The 24,623-nt window shown below is 47.9% G+C and overlaps 1 protein-coding gene across 2 annotated transcripts in view; it reads right to left on the reverse strand.

The window, feature by feature from the left end:
• Positions 1–6,013: 6,013 nt before the first annotated feature.
• The window catches only part of INTS9 (integrator complex subunit 9), a 61,540-nt gene continuing 42,930 nt past the window's right edge, over positions 6,014–24,623 (reverse strand). For both annotated transcript variants that reach the window (XM_058020170.1, XM_058020171.1), the window contains exons 13-17: positions 22,400–22,524; positions 20,097–20,264; positions 9,174–9,272; positions 8,091–8,228; positions 6,014–7,222 (exon numbers count right to left, since the gene is read on the reverse strand). In XM_058020170.1, coding sequence (XP_057876153.1) covers positions 7,046–7,222; positions 8,091–8,228; positions 9,174–9,272; positions 20,097–20,264; positions 22,400–22,524 — 707 coding nt within the window. In that variant the 3' untranslated portion in view covers positions 6,014–7,045. The remainder of the gene's footprint in view (positions 7,223–8,090; positions 8,229–9,173; positions 9,273–20,096; positions 20,265–22,399; positions 22,525–24,623) is intronic.

Raw genomic sequence — 24,623 nt, forward strand, 5'->3', positions numbered from 1 at the left:
GCAGCACGTGAAGTCTCAGAGTCTCCTTAAAAATGCCATGAGAGACTCCTGCACGCCCTGGAACACCTGGAAGGATTCTCTGAATGTGGCACTGGTCAGGAGCTGTGTCAGCTGCAGCAATCCTGAGGGGCCTGAGCTGCTCCTCCAGGGCTTTAATTCCTTCCTCATTAGTGGGGGTTCGTTAGCAGCGATGCCGTGGCTCAGGCACAGCCCAGGCCCGGGGTCAGCTCTGCCTTCCCAGCCCTCCTGGAGCACGGAGTGATGTGGGATGGATGAACTTCATCCAACACAGGCACTGCTCAGCAGCCTTCAGCCTTTCAAATCCAAAGGGAAATGTTATTCCAGTGAGAGCCTGGGGGAGCACAAATGGGATGGGATAGGAAGTGTTGGCATTCCCAGGGTGTCCTGGGGCTCAGGATGCTCAGGGGGTCAGAGCCCCAGGCTGGAAATTCTGCTCTCCCTTGCTGGGTGTTGATTTGAGGCCAGTTGAGACCAGAGATCATCAGAACAAATCCAGCTGCTCTGCCTCCCTCTCTTTGGCCTTTTCCCAAGCTGTTTTTTTTTTTCTTTTGCTGGGAAGGTCCCCCTGTCCACTGTGCTGGAGCAGGGACAGGATGTGCAGTGGATGTGCAGTGGGATCTCTCTGTGTGTTGTGGAATGAATTCCTCCTTGCTGAGCACCCCTAAAGGGGAAGGATTTGGGGTGAAGGGGGTAAAGAGGCTGCTCCTGGGAGATACCTGGGCAGCAGCAGCGTAGGGAGGGATGGAATTCTGTGGGGAAATGAAATGCCAGCAGGAACATTTTCCCCACCCACTGGTGGTGGGATGGTGGAGGGCTGGTGCTGCCCCTCCCAGAGCTGCTGCAGCTCTTTCCCAAATCATCCCAAACACCACGGAACCCCTGGAGCACAGGATTGGGATTGACACCCAGCTTTCTGCTCCTGAGACATGCCAGCACCTGGGAGGAGAGGGGGCTTTTCCAGAGAGTGCTCCTGCCCGTGCCACCATCCCAAACATCCTTCCTTGCTCCCACCCGTCGTTCTCCCGGGATTTTCAGGGCATCCCAGGCTCACTCCGAAGCTCAGGTTTGGTTGGATGATCCATCCCAGCTCCTGGGGCCCGTGGCCTCCACCATGCCAGCCCTGAGGAGACGGGAAGGGCTCTTGGCAGCTGCCCCTGTTCCCTGTTCCAGAGTTTCTGCTGCTCCCCCCGGGCACGGAGCGAGGCCTTTCCCGCTGTAAATAGCAACGACCGAGGTGACACGGCCCCTGCCCTCCCCTTGTGCCCACGGTGCTGTGAGCACCAGGATTTCAAATCCAACAGGAACTGAGAGACAAGGAACACTCCTCCTTCGACACGAGCACAATGTTGAGTTTTTTGTAAAAGGTTCCAATAAATGGAGAGTTTAACTTGGGAGTGTCTCGGTGCCTCTTTGCTGGGGCTGGGAGAGGGGCCCAGCACGGGGCTGCTGCTGCTCCTGGGCCCTGGGACACCCCAAAACCAAACCAGGCATCTCCTGGGCTTCTGTTCCCATGGGGCTGGTCTGGAATGCTGGAAACTCTTCAGGGATGGCAGTGCCTGGAGCTGAATCCCATTGTGTCTCTGGTGAGCTCATGGCTGGGCCAGGAGAGCTTATGGGAGGGTTGGACCCTGAGTGGCTTCCAGGGACACCATCCCCTCCCATCCCACCCCACCCCATCCCACCCCATCCCATCCCATCCCATCCCATCCCATCCCATCCCATCCCATCCCATCCCATCCCATCCCATCCCACCCCATCCCATCCCATCCCACCCCACCCCATCCCACCCCACCCCATCCCACCCCATCCCATCCCATCCCATCCCATCCCATCCCATCCCATCCCATCCCATCCCATCCCATCCCATCCCATCCCATCCCATCCCATCCCACCCCACCCCATCCCATCCCATCCCATCCCACCCCACCCCATCCCATCCCATCCCATCCCATCCCACCCCACCCCATCCCATCCCATCCCATCCCATCCCATCCCACCCCATCCCATCCCATCCCATCCCATTTCCCATCCCAGGGATCCAGAGCCCAGAACCTTTAGGGACAGCTACTGTGGCACTGCTGGCTCAGGATGCTCCTGGTCCCTTTCCTGTACAGGAGGCTGAGATGGGAGAACCAAAGGGATCCATGAGGTTTGGAAGGAGATTCCCAGCTTCAAACCTGCAGGGAGGAGCAGAGGGAGGAATGGAGCCAGCTGGGCCATGAGCCATGGGATCCCCTCCATGCTGGCTGGGAATCCCCCAGAATTTCCTGCATGTGCCTGGATTTCCTCTCTTCCTTCCTGCTGCCTTTTGTGTTTTGCCCTCCCTCCTGAGCAGCTGCTTCCTCCATGGTCACTTTTTGACTCTGTTGTCATTTTTCACCTCTGTGTCTCCTGCCCTTGCTGCTCCTCCCACTGGGAATTGTGTCCTTTTTCTTCCCTTCTGCCTTGGAGTAGGGCTTGCTTTGTGCTTGGGTTTGTTTCCAGGAGAGGTTTCAGGGAAAGCCCAAAGGATTTTAGTGCTGGAGGGAGGAGGTGGATGCTCAGCCTCCCAAATGCCTGTGATTTCTCCCCAGAACATTGCAGGGAGGCAGGGCCATCCCTGGCAGGGCAGGGCACAGAATTCCCCACTCCAGGACCCCGGCCTGGCAGCAGCAGTGGGATGTTGGTTCGGGATCTGGCTCCCAAACCAGCCCAGCAGCATCTTGGGCACGGATTCAGCCGGAGCCCATTTTCTCCTGAGGCTTTTCCTGAGGTAAAAATCTCCTGATCAATATTTTGTCCTGCTGTAACTGCTGTGTTTGGTGAGAGGAGCCACAGCTCCGGTTCCATTTCCGTTTCTCTGTGAGGGTTTGTGCCCTGGGATGAGGAAACAGAGGCGATAAATCCTGTTAATAATTCATTCCCTGCTCCCAGAGGAGGGCAGGGTGAAGTGCTTTACACTCCACTCCTCTGCACTACAAAGTGCCCTCCATTTTCCCTTCTGGATGATCACTCCTTGATGAAAAGCAATTTCACTGGAACTGCTCCCGGTCTGCCCAGCAGTGCCATGAAAGCCACCAGTTCCTGCTGGAGGCCAGGAAAGGACCTGCTGCCACCCCTTCTGGGTGACTGGCCCCAGGTGACGGCTCCTTGAGGGAGGACCTGTCCCCTACATGGTCTTCTGAGGTCACAGCCCATGGATCCTTGAAGGACTGGGGTCACAATTCATGGATCCTCAAGGGATGAGATCACAACTGATGGATCCTTGAGGGACTGGGTCACAGTCAATGGATCCTCAAGGGATGGGGTCACAGTCCATGGATCCTTGAGGGATGCGGTCACAATCCATGGATCCTTGAGGGATGGGGTCACAGTTCATAGATCCTCAAGGGATGAAGTCACAGACCATGGATCCTTGAGGGACTGGGTCACAATTCATGGATCCTTGAGGGATGAGGTAATAGTTCATGGATCCTTGAGGGATGAGATCACAGTTGATGGATCCTTGAGGGACTGGGTCACAGTCAACGGATCCTTGAAGGATTAGGGTCACAGTTCATGGATCCTCAAGGTATTGGGGTCACAATTTATGGATCCTTGAGAGATCAGGGTCACAGTTGGTGGATCCTCAAACAATGAGTTGATAGTCCACAGATCTTTGAGGGATGAACTCACAATCCATGGATCCTCAAGGGATGAGGTCACAGTTTATGGATCCTTGTGGGAGTGGGTCACAATCCATGGATCTTTGAAGGACTGGGTCCCAGTCCATGGATCCTTGAAGGATGGGGTCACAGTTGATGGATCCTCAAACAATGAGTTAGTTGACAGTTCATGGATTCTTGAGGGATGAACTCACAATCCATGGATCCTCAAAGGATGAGGTCATAATTCATGGATCCTTGAAGGATGGGGTCACAGTCCATGGATCCTCAAGGGATGAGATCACAGTCCATGGATCCTTGAGGGACTGGGTCACAATTCATGGATCCTTGAGGGATGGGGTCACAGTTGATGGATCCTCAAACACTGAATTCATAGTTCATGGATCCTCAAGAGATGAACTCACAATCCATGGATCCTCAAGGGATGAGGCCACAGCTGATGGATCCTTGAGGGATGAAGTCACAGACCATGGATCCTTGAGGGACTGGATCACAATCCATGGATCCTCAAGGAATGAGATCACAGTCCATGGATCCTTGAGGGATGGGGTCACAGTCCATGGATCCTTGAGGGATGGGGTCACAGTCCATGGATCCTTGAGGGATGAAATCACAGACCATGGATCCTTGAGGGATGGGGTCACAGTCCATGGATCCTTGAGGGATGAAGTCACAGACCATGGATCCTTGAGGGACTGGGTCACAATCCATGGATCCTTGAGGGACTGGGTCACAATCCATGGATCCTTGAGGGATGAGATCACAGTCCATGGATCCTTGAGGGACTGGGTCACAATCCATGGATCCTCAAGGGATGGGGTCACAGTCCATGGATCCTTGAGGGATGAAGTCACAGACCATGGATCCCTGAGGGATGGGGTCACAATCCACGGATCCTTGAGGGATGGGGTCACAGTCCATGGCTCCCAGGTGACAGCTCACCTGTGACAGGTGAATGGGGCCTGTCAGATCCCACCTTTGCCACCATGTGCCTGCCCAGGCCATGATGTGCAGCCAATCCCAAATCCCTCTGCTCTCATTCCCACTCCTCCCATGGGCTGAGCTGCTGGTGGGGCACAGATCCAGCACCTGGCCCAGCTTCCCTCTGCTCCTCACGTCCAGGTGCCCACAGAGGGGACAGATCCCAGTGACATTGACTGAGCCTGGGCAGGGAGCTGGCACTGACTGGTCTGGTCCAGTTGTTTTAATTTTCATTTCACGTTAATGGAGGAGAGAAAACACAATGAATTTCTCTCCACCCAGGAACAGCTGTTCCATAAAAGCCATCCAAGAGCAGAAATCTGATTTTAACCTTTCCTCCCCATTATTTCTGTGGGAGCACAGGTTGGGAAGTCACTGGGAATTAATCACTTGCCACACACCCCACTAATTGTGTTTAATGAGGGGAGCAGCTCAGGGAGGGAATGGGGATGGCCATGGCACAAGGAACCACATGGGGGCCAAGGGGATTTATTTTCCCTTCTGGAAGAAGGACAGTGAAGCCAGGAACCTTTGCTGTTCTTTGGCCATTAAATTCTGGATAAAGCCTGGACTGCATCCATGGTATTCTTCCCCTGGCAGGACTGACCCAGCCTGGAGAAATGCTGTTTGTTCTTCTCTCTCTGTGCAGAAGGAACAAGCACCTCTTCTTCCAGTTTAATTAGGGTTTCTCATTAAAGAATTCCCCTCCCAGCATGTTTGTTTCTCCAGCACACACAACCTGAATATAACAAAACAATCCACTCTCAGCTGCTGGACTGATGGAACAATGAGAAGTTTTCCTGCACAAAATGACAGGAAGAAAAATGTAAAAGCTTTTCATTTTTACTTTCTCTCCCTGAGGAGGGTGGGAAAGCCTTGGGAATGTGCAAAGGAAGGCACTGGAGCAGTGGCATCAGTGCTGGAGCTGAGGTAACCAGCAGAAAGATGAGTTTATCCCACTGCCTCTCTGGGTTAGCAATAATCCCTTTGCAGTTTATTAAAGTGAAATTATCCCAGTTCTTTGTTTTTAAGTGATGCTAAAGCAGCAAAGCTGCAAACTCTGATGAGGATTTAATTATTCCAGTGCCCCAAGTTTTTCCCATTGGTGACACCACTCCTCACACAGCCATGGCGCACACAGGATAAAGGTGTGGGTGCTGGGATCTGCACACCCAACCCAACAGAAATTCTTTATGGGAATGAAATGAGATGTGGACACAGCAGAGATTTTATTAGAGCTGCTTCCACTGCCTGCATCTCCTCAAAGGGATGAACTGGAGGATCAGCTTCATTTCCCAAAGGTGTCAGGACAAGGATGTGGAAAGGGCATGGAGAGGCTTTTATTAACCACAGGGATGTGCTCCCTCCTGGGCAGTCTCACTCTGCTTTTTATTTTTTAACACCAAATAAATACAAAACAATCCAATAAAAAAATGAACAGCAGTAAATCTGAGAAATGGGTTGTCTTAAAGAGCAATACTATTGACTGAGGTGAGGCCCCAAATAAGTGATTTGGGGAGGGAAAAGCCTCCCCAGGTCTGCAGTACAGATGGCTTTGGATAAATGACTCAGAATTCCATCCAGGATTTGAGATGGGGGGCTGAAAGGACAAGGTTTTGGAAGGTAGAAACAAGAGGCACTTAAATCTCAAAAGGTTTTTTATGAGCATTAGGAATTTTCCTACTTTATGGACTCCCCTAAGTGTCCTCCTGAGGTGATGGAGGAACCCAGGAGGAACCAGCTGTAGGGAAGGGCCTGGAGCTCCATGGACAGATGTGGATGGAACAGGTGAGGCTGCAGCATCAATAAACACTTGGATTCCTACAGGATAAAGCTTTTCCAAAGTGTCCCTGCTGGTGCAGGGAATGGCCAGGATCTTCCCACTGTTCTCCATGTCCACCAGACTCCTTTTTTTCCATTTTTATTTGTACAATCTTTGCCTCACCAGCTCTCCCCTCCTCGTGCCAGTGAAGGACACACAGGGAATGGGATCTGGGGATTGGGAAGAAGCAGTGGGAGGAAAAAGGCCATTGTTTCAATATTCCTGCAGAGTTCTGGCAGGTGAAGGACTGGGGCAGAGACTGCTGAGGGACACAGGGGAGCAGCAGTTCACCCTGGTGTAAATAAACACCCCAGTTATTTACTCTGCAGCTCCTGTCTCCTGTGAGATTCCCAGCTCCCAATTTTACACAACAGGAATCTCCTCCAAAGTATTCCAAAACAGCTTAAAAATAAGATTTAAAAATAGATATTAAAAAATACTCCCTTGCTCCTCCATGAAGGGGAAGGTGGTTTCTGGTCTCTCTGAATCACAAAATTCTCTCTCTTTTTCTCCTTGGACAGCTCCAAGTTGTGCTGCTCCAGGCTCTCTCCTTGCAGAGCCTCCTGATGTCCATGAGCTAAAACTTCTGCAGGAATTTGAGCACCAGGTCCCTCAGTTTGACCCTCAGGGGCTCATCGTTGTCACAGATGATGTGGGTGGAGTCCTCCTCCAGCTGAATCAGGGTCTCAGCCTCCTGCAGCAGCACAATGTGGCCCTTGGCCGTGTCCTCCACCTTGACATCACTGAATCCGTGCTGGATTTGGGGAGGGAGAGGGAGAGAGAGGGAAATCAGCACAGCTCAGGGAAACTGGGACAGAGGAGAGAGCAGGCACAGGGGTGAGGGGGAATTTCATGGAATCACACATTGGTTTGGCTGGGAAGGGCCTTAAATCTCATCCAGTGCCACCCCCTGCCATGGCAGGGACACTTCACTATCCCAAACTGCTCCAAGCCCTGTCCAGCCTGACCTTGGACACTTCCAGGGATCCAGGGGCAGCCACAGCTTCTCTGGGAATTCTATTCCAGGGCCTCCCCACCCTCACAGCCAAGAATTCCTTCCCAATATCCCATCCATCCCTGCCCTCTGGAGTGTGCAGCCATTCCCTGTGTCCTGTCCCTCCATCCTCTGTCCCGAGTTCCTCTCCAGCTCTCCTGGAGCTCCTTTAGGCACTGGAAGTCTGCAATCCTTTATCTCCTGCAGGTGAGAACAAGACTCCACAGAGCAGCAACCAAATTTGTGCAGCTTCCTCAGGAGGCTCCTCCACCACTGGAGACATTTCCAGGATCTGTTCTACACTTGGTCACCTTCTTACAGCTCTTGTGGAAATTTAAATGCTTTTTGAGACTCCCTCAGCTGCTGAATCCAAAAGTTCTGTGAGGCAAATCACCCACCCAAAAGCTCTGCTTCCATGGGAAACAGGAGGGGATCACTGACATGAACCCTGCACAGCAGGACAAGGCTCCACAGGGAACAATTCCCTCTATTCAGATATGCAGGGACACCCTGGAGCACTTTAACCACTCAGTGGCCTTTCTCCATTTCAAGCTGCACTAAAATGATTTCCCCTCTCTCTGAGATGTGCAGAAATCTGCTGGAATCAATCCCACCAAAGGCTCCTCACCTTCTCCAGAGTCTGCACAAACTGGTCCATGGGGATGGAGCCACTCAGCAGAGGCTTCAGAGATTTGCACTCGGGCACATCATCACTCACCCGCTTCCTCTTCTTGCTGGCAGGAGGCTGGGGAGGTTTTGGAGGGAGCTGATGGATGAGAAGGGAAAAAAAAGGGATGTAACAGGTTGGGAAACAGCCAAGTTTCCCACTCTAAAGGATGCAACAGGCTGGAAACAGGGAAATTCAGAGGGAGCAACTACTCAGGGAATAAGAACTCAGAGAAATGGCTTAGCTCCAGCCATTTATGAGGACTCTGGCATTTCAAGCCCAGGTCTCAGTTTATTTGGCAGCAGGAATGAGTGGAGAAGGGAGAAATGAAAACAACAGCAGCCTCAGACCAATCCCACTGCAGCACTTCAAGGTTCCCAGAGCTGCTGAGGGTTTCCATGGTTTGTTTGGGAAGAGGGGGGCAGCCTGTCTGCTGTGCTCTGACAGAAATCCTCACCAACCTTCACAGCCCTGACATTTCCACACTGGGCTCTCTGCCCAAGTGTGGGAAGGGCTGCTCAGTGAGGCCCTGCAGGCTCGTGGATCTGAGAGAAAGGGGACCAGGGCAGGTCCCTGGACATCATCTCCTCCTGCAGGGCACTCATGCCAGGAATTCCAGGGCCAGCCTGAAGGGGGTGGCAGGAAGGGAGAGGAGAGATGTACAACCTCCAGGGAAACTGAGGGCAGATGGTCCCTTCCCCAGCCTGATGTCCCAGGCCATCTCTCTCCTCTAACCCTTGGTCCTGAGAGGTTGACTGCTGCTGTTCCTGACTCTGGAAGACAGCAGGATGATCTGTAGCCTCTCTGCAGGAATTATCTCACTTCCCCATTCATCTCAGCCAGGCACATGGCCAAGGAAAAGAGGGCAGAGAGATTTATTTGCATCCCACTCCCTGCTCTGGGTGTAATTCCTCACCTGCACATGCCAGGGCAAAGCCTCTGCCAAGGGCTCTGCCCCAGAGGGAAGGAGCTGCAGGAGGGGTCCTGGATGGCAGGAAAAGCCAGAGTTAAGGATATTTTTCTCCCTTTCCCATTAGACTGTACCTGCAGCACGTGCTTGTTGTCCTTAGTATGCAGCACAGCAGAAACTGTTGCCAAGGAAATACCAGGCTTGATCTCCAAGGGCACGAGGGAATCTGCAAGCTGAAGCAAAAGGAGATTTTGTTCAGCAAGTGATCAGCTCAAAATGTGCATGAACCCAGCTGTGAGATAAATTGGCAGTGTGGTATTTTTAAACATGGGCTAATGAACTGTAAACACAAAGCCACTGATAGACTGAGAGCTCCTCGGACCTGCCCAGCCTCCTTCCAGCTCCCAAAATCATGGATTTCACACCATGGGCAGAGCAGCACGAGGTTTGCAGGAACCAGGGCTGGTCTCAAAAACCATAATAAACACACAGAACCCTTGTGTGAAAAGACAATTGCTTCATTAATAATTTTAGTTAGTAACACTCGTGGTCTAATCCAGCATTATTATATTTGTGATGCTGATGGACAATGAAAAATCAAAGTGAGTTTCCTTTCAGTTCCTGACTGAAGAATATCTGGAATAAGAACTGTTTGTCCTTAAAACCCCAATGTTTTCAATCAACCCACTGTTGATTAGTTTGAAATTATTCCAACAATGCTGCACAAAACCCTTTCCACTGCCTTTTTATATAATTCTTCCCTGAAAGACATAAAATCTAATTTTGGCTTGGAGTTTGGATCTGACACTGCTGGCAGTGCCTGGGTGGGCAGTGCTGCACCTGCTGAGACCAGAGGAAGTTGGCCAGTTGGGAAGAACCTCTTCCAACCACTTTTCCAAAGGAATTCTGCAGAAAACAGTGCTCATGAATGGAGGAAATTATTCCCTTTTCCCCTCCAAGGGAATGCAAGGTGCCAGGATGCCCAATCCTTTTGCCATGAAACCACTAAGAGGGTTTTTCTGTTGGTTTCAATGGTGGCAAAGTCCTTTTAATAAGTTCTACAATTCTCACCTGCCACTGTTAAAGCTGCAGGAACATTTTGAGAGCAGCTCTTTGGAATAAAGCAGTTGGTGTGTTGGAAAAAACACGGGCCGCATTGAAAATCCCTAAATTTTGTCTGTATTCAGCCGTGGTGAATCCTAGAAATCCAAACTTTGATGGAGCAATTCATCTCACTGTTACTCTGGGACTCTGTTCAAGATCTTTAAAGCAGGCAATTTGAATACAGCCTTTATGGTTTGTTGCTGAAGGCAAAGAGAATGAAAATATAATGACAATCATTGCTTCAGATTTCTCCTGGGATCTAAAACCAGCAGCACTTGCAGCAGTGAGTTCTGCTGCCCTCCCAGTGGTCGAAGGCACTTTCCATCCCAAGCACCTTCCTGAGGAGGATCGATACAAACCAGGCTCTGATGGAGAGCAAAACGACAAATCCTGTCAAGAGAAAGATCCTTAAAGAACAGGGAGTGGCTTGGAACCAAAGTCTTCTCCTGCCACTGAAGTATTTTGCTATTAACATCTCTGCAGGTTTTAAACAGGCTAAACAGCAACACTTGGATAATTTACAGTCAGAAGGACAGTAGGACAGGCATTCATTTTGATTTCCTCCCCAGCTCACAGCCCTCTCCATGTGGCAGCCAATCCTTTTATTACAGAAACTCAGTGACCCAAAGCAAAAAGGTCATTTAATCACATCCAGTAATTCTCCCAGCAAGGCCAGGCAGCACTGCTCCACTCCTTTCAAGTGACCTCCTGCACACACAAATCACAGAACTCCTCCAGAATGCTGCATTAAAGAAATCCTTTTCACAGAGGCAGCAAGTCTTGTCTGAACTCCAAGCTATGGCAACTCCACTGTTTCCCCTCACAAATGGTTTCAAACTTTAATTCTCCTGGCAGCCAGGAAGCCGTGTCTCATTTCAAGGTTGAATTTGTCCAACTTGCAGTGGCTGCCTCTTGTTGTGCCTTTGTGTGTGAGATTGAAAAGCCCCCCACCAAGCAGGAATAAATGAGTCTTCCTTCCAGTCATTATCCCCAGCCCAGGGTCACATGCTGGCACCAGGAAAGCCACCAAAGCAGGGACACTGAGATCTAACAGCACATTAATCAGTCCCCTGCCCATGGAGGAGCACTTGGACTGCCTTAGGAGAAATCTGGGGGGGATGTGTGCACTATTTCAGTTTTCAGCTTGGGATGTTCTCCTCCTGTGATCAGAGCTGCCTGCCCATGCTAAAGCAGAGGAAAGATGTTTTTACCATGAAGTCTTTCCTGTAGGGTTGCATTTCCCACCCCAAAAGAGGATTTGACACACACCCTGTGAGCACAAACACTGTTGTTGGCCAAATTACAGATATTGATAAAAAACAATGTGGGTTAAGTCACTCTTAAAACCCTCCTAGAGACTTCAATGGGGACAACTCTCCCCAGGTTTAAGTTGTCCTCAGTCACCAGCCAAAAATCCTCTTGTTGGCAATGAGGGGCTGAACAACTCCTGAGGTTGGGACCTGAAACTTCACAGTAAAAATAAAATGAGGCTAAATAATCAGTGAATAAAATCAGGGCAGGACCAGACTTCCAGCACATATGGTCTTGGTTCTCTGGAGGATTCTCCCAGGGACAGACATGCTGGATGTACAACAGCATTTTAACATCCTAGTTCCAGTAATTTCTTCTTAGATTTTTGGAACACCTCCCAAAACTCCTTGTTTGGGCTGAGTGAGGTGAGCTGGATATGGAGAACAAGCAGGAGCACAGCAAAGTGACCAGCAGTTAAAATCCCCTGAAACTGTAGGATCTGAAATCACTGATGTGTACATTAGATTACAGCATGTGTATTTAGAAAAGGGCCCTGCTGGGTTTTTACATCATTAAATGTGTTTTCCAGATTTTCAAACTCAAATTTTCAAATGCATAAATGTGGGAACTCTGCATTAAAGGTGGGATCAAAGCAGAGAAGCAGATGGGAAACCCCAGACTGAGGATTCCTCTGGCAGTCCTGAGGTGGGGAAAGCTCTGGTTCAAGGAAAGAGATTCCCAGGGAACTCCTGGGCTGCTGCAATTCCTGAAGGGCCATTAATGAAATTCCCAGTTTTCATTAATGACCTCAGCACAGAGTGAGGAGGAGTGTTCAGAAAGGTCCCACTGAAGTTTGTAGGGCACCTTTAACAGAAAACAGGACCAGGCTGTGAGAGAGGAAAAACTCAAAGACAAGAATTGGAGTGAGAAAACCAAGGTGAAATTCAATAGCACAAAATGAAGGCCAAGGATGGGGCTAATACTGAGAATTTCTGCTGTGGGCTGGCAGCTGCTGCAAAGGACAGAGGTGAAGGGTTCAGGTTTATTAGTCCATCCCAGGAGAGTCACAAATGTGACATGGCCATGAAAAAGGGTAAATGCAAGCACAGAAAGAATCAGGTAATTCTTTCTGAGATGAGCCATCACACTTTACATTGGGCCCGGCAAGATTTCATCTGAACTTCTTGTAAATTGTGGGTAATTTCAGTTCAAGTAAGAGATTCTGAAGGGTAAAATAAGGCAGGAGGAGCTGTCTTGTAAGGGGAAACTAAATATCTTGGCTTGTTTAGCCTGGCAAAAAAGAAAACCAAAGGGAGAATTTGATTATTCTACATAAACACCACAGGGAAAATACCAACAAAAGGGAAAATGTATTTATGCCCAAACACGATGTTAGGAATAAATGCGTGCAGGCCAGCAGTGAGTATGTGTAGGCTGGAAATTAGGATGTTTTTGGCCATCAGAGACAGTGGGGGCTTGAACAGCATCTATTGGGAACAGCAGGGGCAAAAGCCTCTGCAATTTGAAGTCTTACAGTTTTTGGAGGCACAATATAAACACTGTTGGTAACTGCAGCTGGGTTCTGGCCACGTGAGCCCTCAGGGCACTTCCATTTCGAGGTGGGAATGATGGAATACAGCCTTGGAGCTTGCTGGGTATGAAGCAATTCCCACCCAGATCCCTGAATAGGGTGGAATTTGTATGGGACAAAAAAAAATATCCCCTGCCAATTATCAGAGAAGCCCAAGGACTTAAAAATCTGCTTGAGTTCAGAGAAAGCCCTGGAGGTCACACCTGCAGAGGTTTTTATTGTAACTACTCCTCAGCAAAACCTGCATGGAGAACCTGCCCCATCCTCCATCCCTCCATCCCTCCTGCTCCTCACACACACCAAATCCAGTTTCTGAGTGCAGGAAAGCATCTTGAGTAGGACAAAAATTGCTTCAAGGCTGTGCAGCAGCCTTTTCACAAACAGGGAGGATCTTAGAGTCAGTATTATAAGCAGAATGAAAACCATGGTCTTTGCCATGTGACTTAAATTTGGATGATGGTGTCAGGAGAGAAGGATAATTTCCCTCACCTCTTACTTCCTTGCCTCCTCTTATCCCTTATTTTTTAAAGTATTTTAATTACTGATTTATTAATTATTTAAGTACCAGCAGCTCTGATGGCCAGGTCAGACACAGGAGGAGTCTCCAACAGATCCAGCCTTGGTTTCACAGCTAAACCAGGGGCCAAGAGCAGGAATTGTGCAAGTATCAGATCCTTCAGAGGGACAAAAAAATGTGGGGTCAAACACAAGGGGTGAAAGGGGAACTGAAATGTGCCTGTGGATTTGTGACCAGCAGGCACAGGGAACAAGGCACAGGCACTCTGCAGGCAGGATGGAAATTGGGGAATTTTGCTTTTAAGACCTAAAGGAACAAAGGCTTTTCCAGCAGAGAAGAGCCCAGAAATGAAGGGCATCTGTGGGATCATTAGTGGGTGATCTGAGTCAGGTCCTGTTGGGCTTTCAGCCTCACATTTGACACAATCCAAGGGTTTTAATTCAGCTGCTGAGTTACCCCCAACTTCACAGAGCTGTCACTCGCTGGGGGTCTCCCACAGCTCTCTCTGGAGCAGATTTTAAAGTCTCATTAACTTCAGTGGAGAAAGAATCATACCATGAGTATCTAAAGATTTTGCAATTATCACTTGCAAAAGTGATCCTGGCTTTGGGCTTCCACAGAGCCCAAATTTTGTCATCCACTGAAGAAATAAAAAAGCCTGGGGTGCACTCTGCAGTTTTGAGCAATGAATTAAAGCTCTTCTTTTCCATGGGCATGTTCCACGTGCAGCTACTGGACCAGGGCTCCAGATCAGCAGGAGGAACTTTGTCCCCAAACCCTTGTCCCCAAAATCTTGTCCCCAAACCAGAAAGACACCAGCCACCCACCAGGGAATAATCCTGGGTGGCATTCCAAGCACCAGGACTCACTCTAACCACTCAACACTAACTCTAACCACTGTTTTTTGCCAATCCTGTGCCAAAAAAGCAGTTTAAGGAGTATTTAAAGAGTGCAATGAAGGAGATTTATGGCTGTTTAATGAAGCTCTTCCCCAGGAGCCTGGGAGCAGGCAGGGAGCAGTTGTTTGAGGAACTTAAAAAAGGATGGTGGAAAACAGAACCAGCAGAGGCAGAAATTAGGCTTGGATTTGAACAAAAAATGACAGGTAGGGGAAGCAAGGACATGAAATATCTTCAAAGTAAAGGCAGATGCAAGAGATGAGTCATTTGAAAGACATAAAAACTGCATAAATCAAAATATTCAAAATATAGTAACCATTTTATGGGTCAGAATGTCAAGTCAGGATGGGATGTTGTTGTTGAAGCTGACTGGGAAGAGAGAGCTGAGTGCCTGCCTAGAAAAGTGTTATCTTACAGCCAGCCATCAAAAATGAAAGGAAAAACAAACCTAGACATTAATACAGGCAGGCAAAGGCAGGCTGGAAGCAGAAGAGGAGATCTGAGTTCCACCTGACTAAATAGGACAACCTGTGGGTAAGACCAACCACAGAAAAGGCACAGCAACAAAAAAAGGCAAAGGAAATGAAGGATAACACATTCCAAGCACAAAAAAGAGAGGAGGAGGAAGGAGAACTCTCTCAGGCTGAATGGCCAGGAGAGAAGAGACACCAGAGGGAGGTGGGGGACATTTCTAAGGAGAAAATAAAGGCTGCACTGAGCTCTGCTGAGGTAAATCAGGGGGATTTATCAGCACTGGTTCTGGCTTTGTGTGAGGGAAGCTGGTAAAAGCTGGGAAAGAGCAGTTTTGGTGGAATGTCAGAAGGTGAGGTCCAACTCACAGAGAGACCCCAGGCAATTCTGCAGAGAGCTGGGAGCTGGGGCAGGGCTGAGCAGCAGAAGCAAACAGGTTCTTTTTCATTTAAACAGGTTCTATTTCATTTAACCAGGTTGTATTTCATTTAACCAGGTTCTATTTCATTTAACCAGATTGTATTTCACTTACTTCTTGTGAGGCTACAGCACACTGAACCCAGGGGGAATTGTCAGGGAAAAAGGAACACAGAGGTCAGAGACTGGATAATGCGGGGTCACCAAAATGAGCTGAGGGTGGGAAGAAGGACAGAATTCAAAACTCCTTAGTCCTTGAAACACAGAAGGAAGTTGGAAGGGTCAGGTAAAAGTAAGGAAAAGGAGTCAAGATGAAACCTCCATAATTACGATGGCTAGGAAAGAAAATATTGCGGAGAAGAATTAGGAAAAATAATAATTTTCCTAATTCTTCTCCGCAGTATTTTCTGATAATTTCACTTGGTGTCAGGCTGTGCCTTGGACACTGACACTCTCCTGACTGGGCTGTGTCCTGAAGAACACAAAATGGAGTATTTGAGGAGCAGAGAGCCCTGAGTGAAGTGTCAGCTGCAGGCACCGAGTGATCCGCACCATTGTTCAGCTGTAATTAAACTGGAGGCACTTTATTTGCTCAGACACTACTGTTTAATTTTATCTGTTTGCTCCAGAAGGTGTTTTCCATTTTCCCATCTTTCTCCTGTGAGCAGACAATGCCTAACCAATTTCCAGGAAGCAGTCTTTTTTTATAATTTTTTTTTTTTTTTTAAGTGAAAGGCAGATGCTGAGAAGAAATTATTTAAAGTGTAAAGGTTTGCACAATCCCTGGAAGAGCCATCCCAGCCTGATGCCTTGGGACTGTTAAAAACTCTCTCCAAACAAAGGCTGCTGTGAGTGTAAATCTCATTATCATACAACAGGCCTGCCTGACCTGCCTTTGTTCCTTGCTGAGGTGATTGAAATATAGACAAGGTCCAGCAGTAAAAAAGTAAATTTCCATCAGTCTGACAGGCCAGCATCTGAATCACTGCAGGTTTTGGGAAGGAAATTTCACTCTACCACGGCATCAGCCTGCACTGAGTGGAGCCACACTGAGCAACCCTTTGGTTTTCAAAGAATCCAGGCAGAGCTTTGAGCTGGGAAAGGGACTGGGGATGTCAGGAGGGGGGTCTGGTCAGGATTTCATTGCAGCAGCCATTCTTTTATGAGACTTTTAGGTTTACTTCACACACAAATCCCAGCCCTGCAGCACATCTAGCAATCACTGGTTTTTCCAGGGTGGATTTCATCATTCCATTTCAGGCTAACATGGTTTTGACAAATAACAAGTCACTGCAAGGTTTCTAGGAGCTATAAAATGCCCTTTTCAATTGCCACTTGAGCCTGCACAGAACCCCAGGGCTGGTGGGAGCCCATATTAAACAAATGCCCTTTCCTTGCACTACAGAAATTCCTATATTCAGAAACCCTAAACTACTGAAAAGGGAACATTAAGCAGCAAATACTCCCACACCAGGGAGCCCCATCCATCATGTCTGAAATCTGTCTTGCACAACCCACTCAGCACAAGGGGAAGCTGCATCCATTTTTTACCAGGACCATGCAGTTCCCTTAAAAAGAAGGAGCAAGATCCTTTTTTTGGAGGATGATTTGCATGTTTTGGAGCTGGGGAACGGCATCCTGTTAACAATCCTGAAGCACAGCCTGGCTCTCAGGAGCCTTTTCAGGAGCATCACCACAGACCAAGCAGCTTTTGCAACGAGTTGTGAAGAGCAGCTTTGGAACCAGGGAAATCCCAGAATGGATTGGGTTGGGAGGAACCTTAAATCTCACCCAGTGCCACCCCCTGTCACAGGCAGGGACACCTTCCACTATCCCAGGTTACACCAGGCCCCATCCAGCCTGACTTTGGTCACTTCCAGGGATCCAGGGGCAGCCACAGTTTCTCTGGGAATTCTATTCCAGGGCCTCCCCACCCTCACAGGGAAGATTTTATCCCAAATATCCCACCCAACCCTGCCCTGTGGCAATGGGAGCAATTCCCCCTTGTCCTGGCACTCCACTCCTCGTCCAAGGTCCCTCTCCAGCTTTCCTGGAGTCCCCTTCAGGTGCTGAAAGGTCACTCCAGAGCCTTCCCAGGCTGAACAATCAGCCTGAAGAACCCCTGGGTATGGACAATCACAAGATATTTCTCCTCCCTGAGCGTGGATAGCTCTGAAATTAGGACTGTTGTGTGAATATAATTGGATTTTAGTTGTTAGGGGAGGAGGAAAAAAGGCCATTTCTGTCCTTTTCCAGATTTCTGCTGGATCTCTCCAAGTTAAAGTGAGTGCAACAGAAACCAGCTGTGGTTCCCAGGTTGGTGATGCCACATTCCCTGCAGAGCATCCTCCCTCCCTGCACCTTTGGGAAGGGCAGGAGAGCTGGAATCCAATCCCCTCAGAGGCTGACACAAGGGACAGCCTCTCACACCTGCTCCACCTCAGAGTTCAGGTGGAAACCCAAAGCCTCAGTGGGATTTGAATAACCAGTGAGCCCCAGGCTGGCTCCCTGCACTCTGAACTCAGGATTGGTTTCATGCTGGTGAATTGAAGCCAAGTTTCACCAGTCTTAGGTTTAATAGGATCCAATAAATATGTAAATTTCCCAAACAATTAAATATACATGCCAAGATGGAGCTGCAGCCAAGCATATTTTGTAATTAAAGCCCTCTCCTTGTCTCCAAGCAGTGGGGCTGGGCAGCTCCTCACAGAAATGCTGTGAAATGGTGGCAGTGGGTGTTGTGGGCTGCCTGAGGGATTTGTTACTGGGTGGCTCCCAGTTCTGCACTTCATATTTGGCTCAACTAAAGGATGCTTCCTCCTGCTACACTCCAATGAAAAGTCACTCAATATTCCAGTTTCTAAAGGGCAGTAATGCCTGTTTGCAAAAAGCCACTGTCACCTTTGATCCAAGGACACATTTGTGCTGATTGGATTGTCAAAAAAATATTTTAAGCTCATGTCTGTCAGAATATGGGTCACCCTTGGTAATATGGGTACATTTGGATTTGACTTATGGCGTTAATAAATCATTAATAGATGTTGTGGGGATAAGTAATCCACATTTTAGATGGCTACAAGCAATCCATTAACCTGCTGGGCTCCTGCAGGCTGTAGGAATTAACCATTTATGGAAATTGTTGGAATACAAATGAGCCTTTTCACTGCTTCTTTACCATGACTGAAAACTGATCCTTAATGGGAAGGGTATTTCTAACAGCAGGTGAATTTGGGGAAGGAGAAAGACAATTTCTGGCTACTAACTCCTGGATCCTCTGGATCCTTTTCATGCTCCTGGGTCCATGGGGCCGCTAATTCAAACTGCTCTGCCTAAAATTTCATCAGGTGGTCACTGGTTACTTCACACATGGCAGACATCACTGTTTGTCTTGTGGGATGGGATTTCCTTGCAAAAGACAACTCACCTGAACACAGTTTTTGCCTGCTCACAATCACAGAATCATGGAATGGTTTGGGTTGGAAGGAAGCTTAAAGCTCATCCCACTCCAATCCCGACACCTTCCTCTGTCCCAGGCTGCTCCAGCCTGGCCTTGGACACTCTCAGGGATCCAGGGGCAGCCACAGATTCTCTGGAATTCCAGCCCAGCCCCTCCCCACCCTCACAGGGAACATTTCCTTCCCAAGATCCCACCCTAATCTCCCCTTTCCCAGTGGGAAGTCATTCCCTGTGTCCTGTCCCTCCATGCCTTATCCCAAGCCCCTCTCTGTGGGGGCCTGAGTTAACTTATGTATTGTAAATATATGTATGGCAGTTAAAGATCTCTCTATTGTATTAGTGACCCTGCCCTGATTCTGGTTATTGTAAATGGGCTGCAGCTGTGATGTCCTTGATTGGGCAGCAGCTGTAGCCCATGGAGGTAGCTGAGATAAAAGGGGGCGGGGTGGTCAGGGAGAGCCTGGGGAGAGGAGCCCTGACTGAGAAGCAACAACACCACTGCTGTGAAGATTTGCCATGAGAAAACTACCGAGAAGGTATGAGACTCAGAAAATATAATTAGACAACAATATGAATACAACACCTCTCCTGCTCTCCTGGAGTCCCTTCAGGCACTGGAAGGGGCTCTGAGGTCTCTCCTCCAGGCTGAACATCTCTTTCAGCCAGCCAATGCTATTTTTTTTTAGTTTCCATTAGTTTATAGAGTGAAATTATCTCTCAAAAATGGTTCTTTCCTAGCTCTCCAGTTGGCAGAATGTGCTTTACATGATGAGAGTCAACTGTAAATTCCAGCTACAAGACATCTTAAGGACAAATACCTTCAGTTCTGAGGCTGCACCTCCAGTCTTGAGGACACCTCTGGGTCCTTCATGACAAGAAGGACATTGAGGGGCTGGAGCTTGTCCAGGGAAGGGAACAGAGCTGGGGAAGGGGCTGGAGCAGCAGGAGGGGCTGAGGGAGCTGGGAAGGGGCTCAGCCTGGAGAAAAGGAGGCTCAGGGGGGACCTTGTGGCTCTGCACAACTCCCTGACAGGAGGGGACAGCCAGGGGAATTTGAGCTTTGCTCCCAGGGAACAGAGACAGGATGAGAGGAAACAGCCTCAAGTAGCACCAGAGGAGTTTTAGGTTGGATATTGGGAACAACTCCCTCATGGAAAGGTAAGTGGAGGAGTCCCCACCTCTGGAAGTGGCACTGGAGGCCAACCACAGCGGTGGCGCTGGCTGACAGCTCAACTCGATGCCTTAAAGACCTTTTCCAACCACAACAACTCAGCCATTCCACCCCTTCCCAGAGGCTGCTGAGCTGGAATTTGGCTGTGTGTGTGAGCAGGAACGCCCCTGCAGGGACTCACGTCGGGCATGATCTCGATCTTCTCGTAGCGGCGCTTGTAGGGCAGCGTGAGCACCTCGGCGCGCCGGTAGGACATGGCCGGCGGCTGGCAGTCAATCATCAGGTCCGTGCGGTGGGACTGCGTGGGAGGGGGCTGTGTGTACTGCTCAGGGCACACCACGTGCAGGGGCTGCAGGGAAACAGGGGGGGAATTCCCATCAGCATTGCCAGAAACTGCTCCAGGAGCTGGAGAGGTGTGCAGGGTGACGCGCCCGGAATTTATGTCTTGCCGCCACTTTGATATCGTACTTGCCATAAGGAGAGAAAAGATAAAAATATGAAATAGGGTTTTCTCCCAAATCCTTGCCAAATTAACTGGAAGGAAATGTTAACGTCCCAATGTCAACATGTGGGGCTGCAGAAACCTTGGCTGTCAATAATCAAGGCTGCAAAAAACAACTGCTGGAGTTTTGCAGCAATATGTTGAGAAAGCACAAACAGGATGGTTGCCACTGCAGGGTTTAAGGAAGCCAAAGGAGAAGCCAGTTCTGCAAACTGGAAGCCAAAGGAGAAGCCAGTTCTGCAAACTGGAAGCCAAAGGAGAAGCCAGGTGTGCAAACTGGAAGCCAAAGGGGAAGCCAGTTCTGCAAACTGGAAGCCAAAGGGGAAGCCAGGTGTGCAAACTGGAAGCCAAAGGAGAAGCCAGGTGTGCAAACTGGAAGCCAAAGGAGAAGCCAGGTGTGCAAACTGGAAGCCAAAGGGGAAGCCAGGTGTGCAAACTGGAAGCCAAAGGAGGAGAAGCCAGGTCTGCAAACTGGAAGCCAAAGGAGAAGCCAGGTGTGCAAACTGGAAGCCAAATGAGAAGCCAGTTCTGCAAACTGGAAGCAGTGACCCTCCTGGAATTTATGTCTTGTCTCCACTTTGATATCATACTTGCCACAAGGAGAGAAAAAATATAAATTTGAAATAGGTTTTTCTGCCAGATCCTTGCCAGATTAACTGGAAGGACATGGTAACAGTGGTGGAGACGATCCCAATGTCAACATGTGGGGCTGCAGAAACCTTGGCCATCAGGAATCAAGGCTGCAAAAACAACTCCTGAAGCATAAACAGGCTGATTACCACTGCAGGGTTTAAGGAAGCCAAAGGAGAAGCCAGTTCTGCAAACTGGAAGTGGCGACCCTCCTGAAATTTATGTCGTATCGCCACTTACTGGAATTTACGTCTTGCCACTGTGGCAAGATATCATACTTGCTACAAGGAGGAAAAATAAAAATATGAAATAGGGTTTTCTCCCAAATCCTTGCCAGATTAACTGGAAGGAAATGGTAACAGTGGTGGAAACCATCCCAATGTCAACATGTGGGGCTGCAGAAACTTGGCTATCATTGATCAAGGCTGCAAAAACAACAACAGGAGTCTTCCAGCAATATGTTAAGAAAGCATAAACAGGCTGGTTGTCACTGCAGGGTTGAAGGAAGTCAAAGGAGAAGGCAGTTCTGTAAACTGGAAGCCAAAGGAAAAGCCAAAGGAGAAGCCAGTTCTGCAAACTGGAAGCAGTGACCTTCCCAGAATTTATGTCTCGTCTCCACTTTAATATCATCCTTGCCACAAGGAGAGAAAAAATAAAAATATGAAATAGGGTTTTCTCCCAAATCCTTGCCAGATTAACTGGAAGGAAATGGTAACAGTGGTGGGGACCATCCCAATGTCAACATGTGGGGCTGCAGAAACTTCAATAATCAAGGCTGCAAAAACAACTGCTGGAGTTTTGCAGCAATATGTTGAGAAAGCACAAACAGGATGGTTGCCACTGCAGGGTTTAAGGAAGCCAAAGGAGAAGCCAGTGGCTCTGCAAGCTGCCCTGGAGACAGCACAACATGAAGGAGATTTATGCAAAGGCAGGCAGGGGCAGCTCTGTGAGTTTGCAGTGACAAGCCAGGTTGCAGAACAATGAGATAAAGAGATGCAGGCATTGTTAGGAGGTTTGGAAGAATGTGTATTTCAGAGTTCAGCAAGATAGAACACAGGGAAATACTCAACCAGGAAAAACATCTGGTTATTATTTTAATTATGTCATGAGTCAGAAAGGAAATTTTAGTAGAAACAAATGGGATGGGCCACTAAAGCACAAAGAGTTGAGAGGGAACAGCAGATACTACAAGAAATTTCTTTTTCTTAGACCTCTCCTAAAGCAGAGCTCAATGCTGTGTCCTCTTCATGGAGAAAAGGATCTGGGTGTTGTTTCCATTTTTGATTTTTTTAAATTTATTTAATTTCAGCTGTGTGAAGAAACCTAAGAAAAGGCAGCATAAAATTCATTACCTGGACTTCTTTGAGTAATTTAGACACCTGAATAAAGTTGAGTCTGGTGTCAATGGGGCAGTAAACACATTTCATTGCCAAGGGCTGATAGGGAGCCAGAGCATCCAGGTAAGAGAAATCAGGTTCTGGAAAGAGAAATGTTGAAAACACTCAAAGCCCATTAACAACAAAAATGCACCAATTCCTCTCTAATTCCAGTTTAGTCAGAGCTGTTGCTCAATGTTAATTCTGTTACAGATTTCTCTTCCCTTCCTCCTTCCCCCACCCATTATTTTCAATTAATTTGATGAAAATTACGCCCACAATTAGTCTTACCTTAATCAAGCAACAGAGCAATACTATTTCATTTGAACACATTATTGCATGATTTTTAGATCAAATTTAATCAAGACAAAACCATAATCTCTTATTTTTAATCAGATCCTGAAAAGGAAGGCAAAATGTAGACATTTTGAGTCTTGTGAGGTGATTCAAATGGCAAGTTGGTTTTCAGTATGACAAAAAATGCAGCATAAATATGATATCTTGATATATAAATATATATATATTTATTCTTTTCAATCTAAGAGTCAGGTTTAGACTGGTGGGAAACCAAGGGTTCTTTTATTACTGGATTAGAGGTTTGCCAGGGAAAAGTCAGGCACTCAGTGGGGCTTTTACTCCCACAGAGAGTAATAAAACATTGAGAACACTTCAGAAAAAGAATTTTTTCTTTTTTTTTTTTTTTTTGGTGAATGACAAATGTAGATCTCAGGTGACACAGTGTAGGATACAGGTAACCTCTTGATTCTGGGGGTCACCAACTAATAGTGGAAAAGATTATGCCATCCCTATCTCCCTGATAATTGTGGGATAGATGGAACAAAGGGAATGATGGAAAAAAGGGACTGGGATGAGTTTGATAAGTACAGAATGGGAAAAGAGAAGAAAAGTCTTTTTTGCTGGATTACCCTGAACCACAGGGCCTCAAAGGACACCAGGCAGAGCAAAGTGCAGTTCAAGCCTGGCTGGAGGAATTCTCTGGGACCTGCTTTACTTGAAAGGATGAAATTAAAGGAAACTGAAATTCAAAGCCTCCGGTCCAGATTTAAAGAGCCATCTAAGATGTTCTGACATGGCAGCAGAGCAGAACACTGCTTGGACTCCTCATGCAGACAGCAAGAAAAAAAATCTCCTTCAAACCTTACCAGGGGAAGTTCAGCACCAGTATGACATCCAACAAAAAGACAAGTTAATTGCTCACCTAAAAATCTAAAAATCTCCAAATCTGCTGCTGGCTAAGCAGCACTGAGCACCACGTGGGGATATTTACCCTGAGAGAGCAGAACATGGCACCAGGCAATGATACAAACGTTTGGAACTGTCAAAGGGATAATTTCCCCAAGTTTAAAGCAATTGTCAGAGTAGCTGCCTGGGAACATTAAAGTGAGGAATATTAACAAAAAATGAGCCTTGTACAAGGACGTGTACATGAAGCCATGAATCCACAAACATGAAGTAAAATTACACTGGGCAAAAAGCCATGGTATTAAAAGCAGATGTGGTGGTGGCAATGAAACAAAGCCCAAAAATATCGATGTAAAAATGGCATTTTATGTCAGTTAAGTTTAATAGCCATGGATAGAAATGTAAAAATAGGAAAGTTGCTGGTTGAAGAATGATCAGTTAGGGTTAAATGACAAAGCATTTTAAATGTCACTAGGGGAAAACAGAAAGCTTAAGTCAGGCAGAGGTTCTCTACTACAGATGTGCCATGAAATTGTAAAAACTGAGTTTAAAAAGTTACCAGAAGGGAGGTTTTCCATCCCATCTGGGGTTGTGGAGGACACAGAGATTTGAGGCAGCACCTATTCAGCATTTCTCAATGTACAGACATGGAGTTCTGGTCTAGGAATCCCATATAAAATCCAGTCCAAAGCCTCTCCAAACTCCTAATAAGGACAGGAGAGCCTTGGAAAAGGGAGAAATTCTAGGGAAGGAATCCTAACTGGGACAGAACTGAGGAGATTCAGAATGTTAAAAATACAACTTGAGCTGGGCTCAACAGGGAACTCATGTGACACACAGGAGCTGCTGTTTTGAAACCACCCAAAATCCCAAAGTCACCTGTCTGGAGGCAGCAAGTGCTTGTCAAGGACACATATTGACTTTTCCTGACAGAATTACAGGTCTTTAGCTTCTCCCCCAAGACTCCTGATTTACTGCTGCATGACACTGAGTTATA

This window comes from Melospiza georgiana, chromosome 3 (genome assembly GCF_028018845.1).
Source record: "Melospiza georgiana isolate bMelGeo1 chromosome 3, bMelGeo1.pri, whole genome shotgun sequence".
In the NCBI taxonomy this organism is placed as follows: domain Eukaryota; kingdom Metazoa; phylum Chordata; class Aves; order Passeriformes; family Passerellidae; genus Melospiza; species Melospiza georgiana.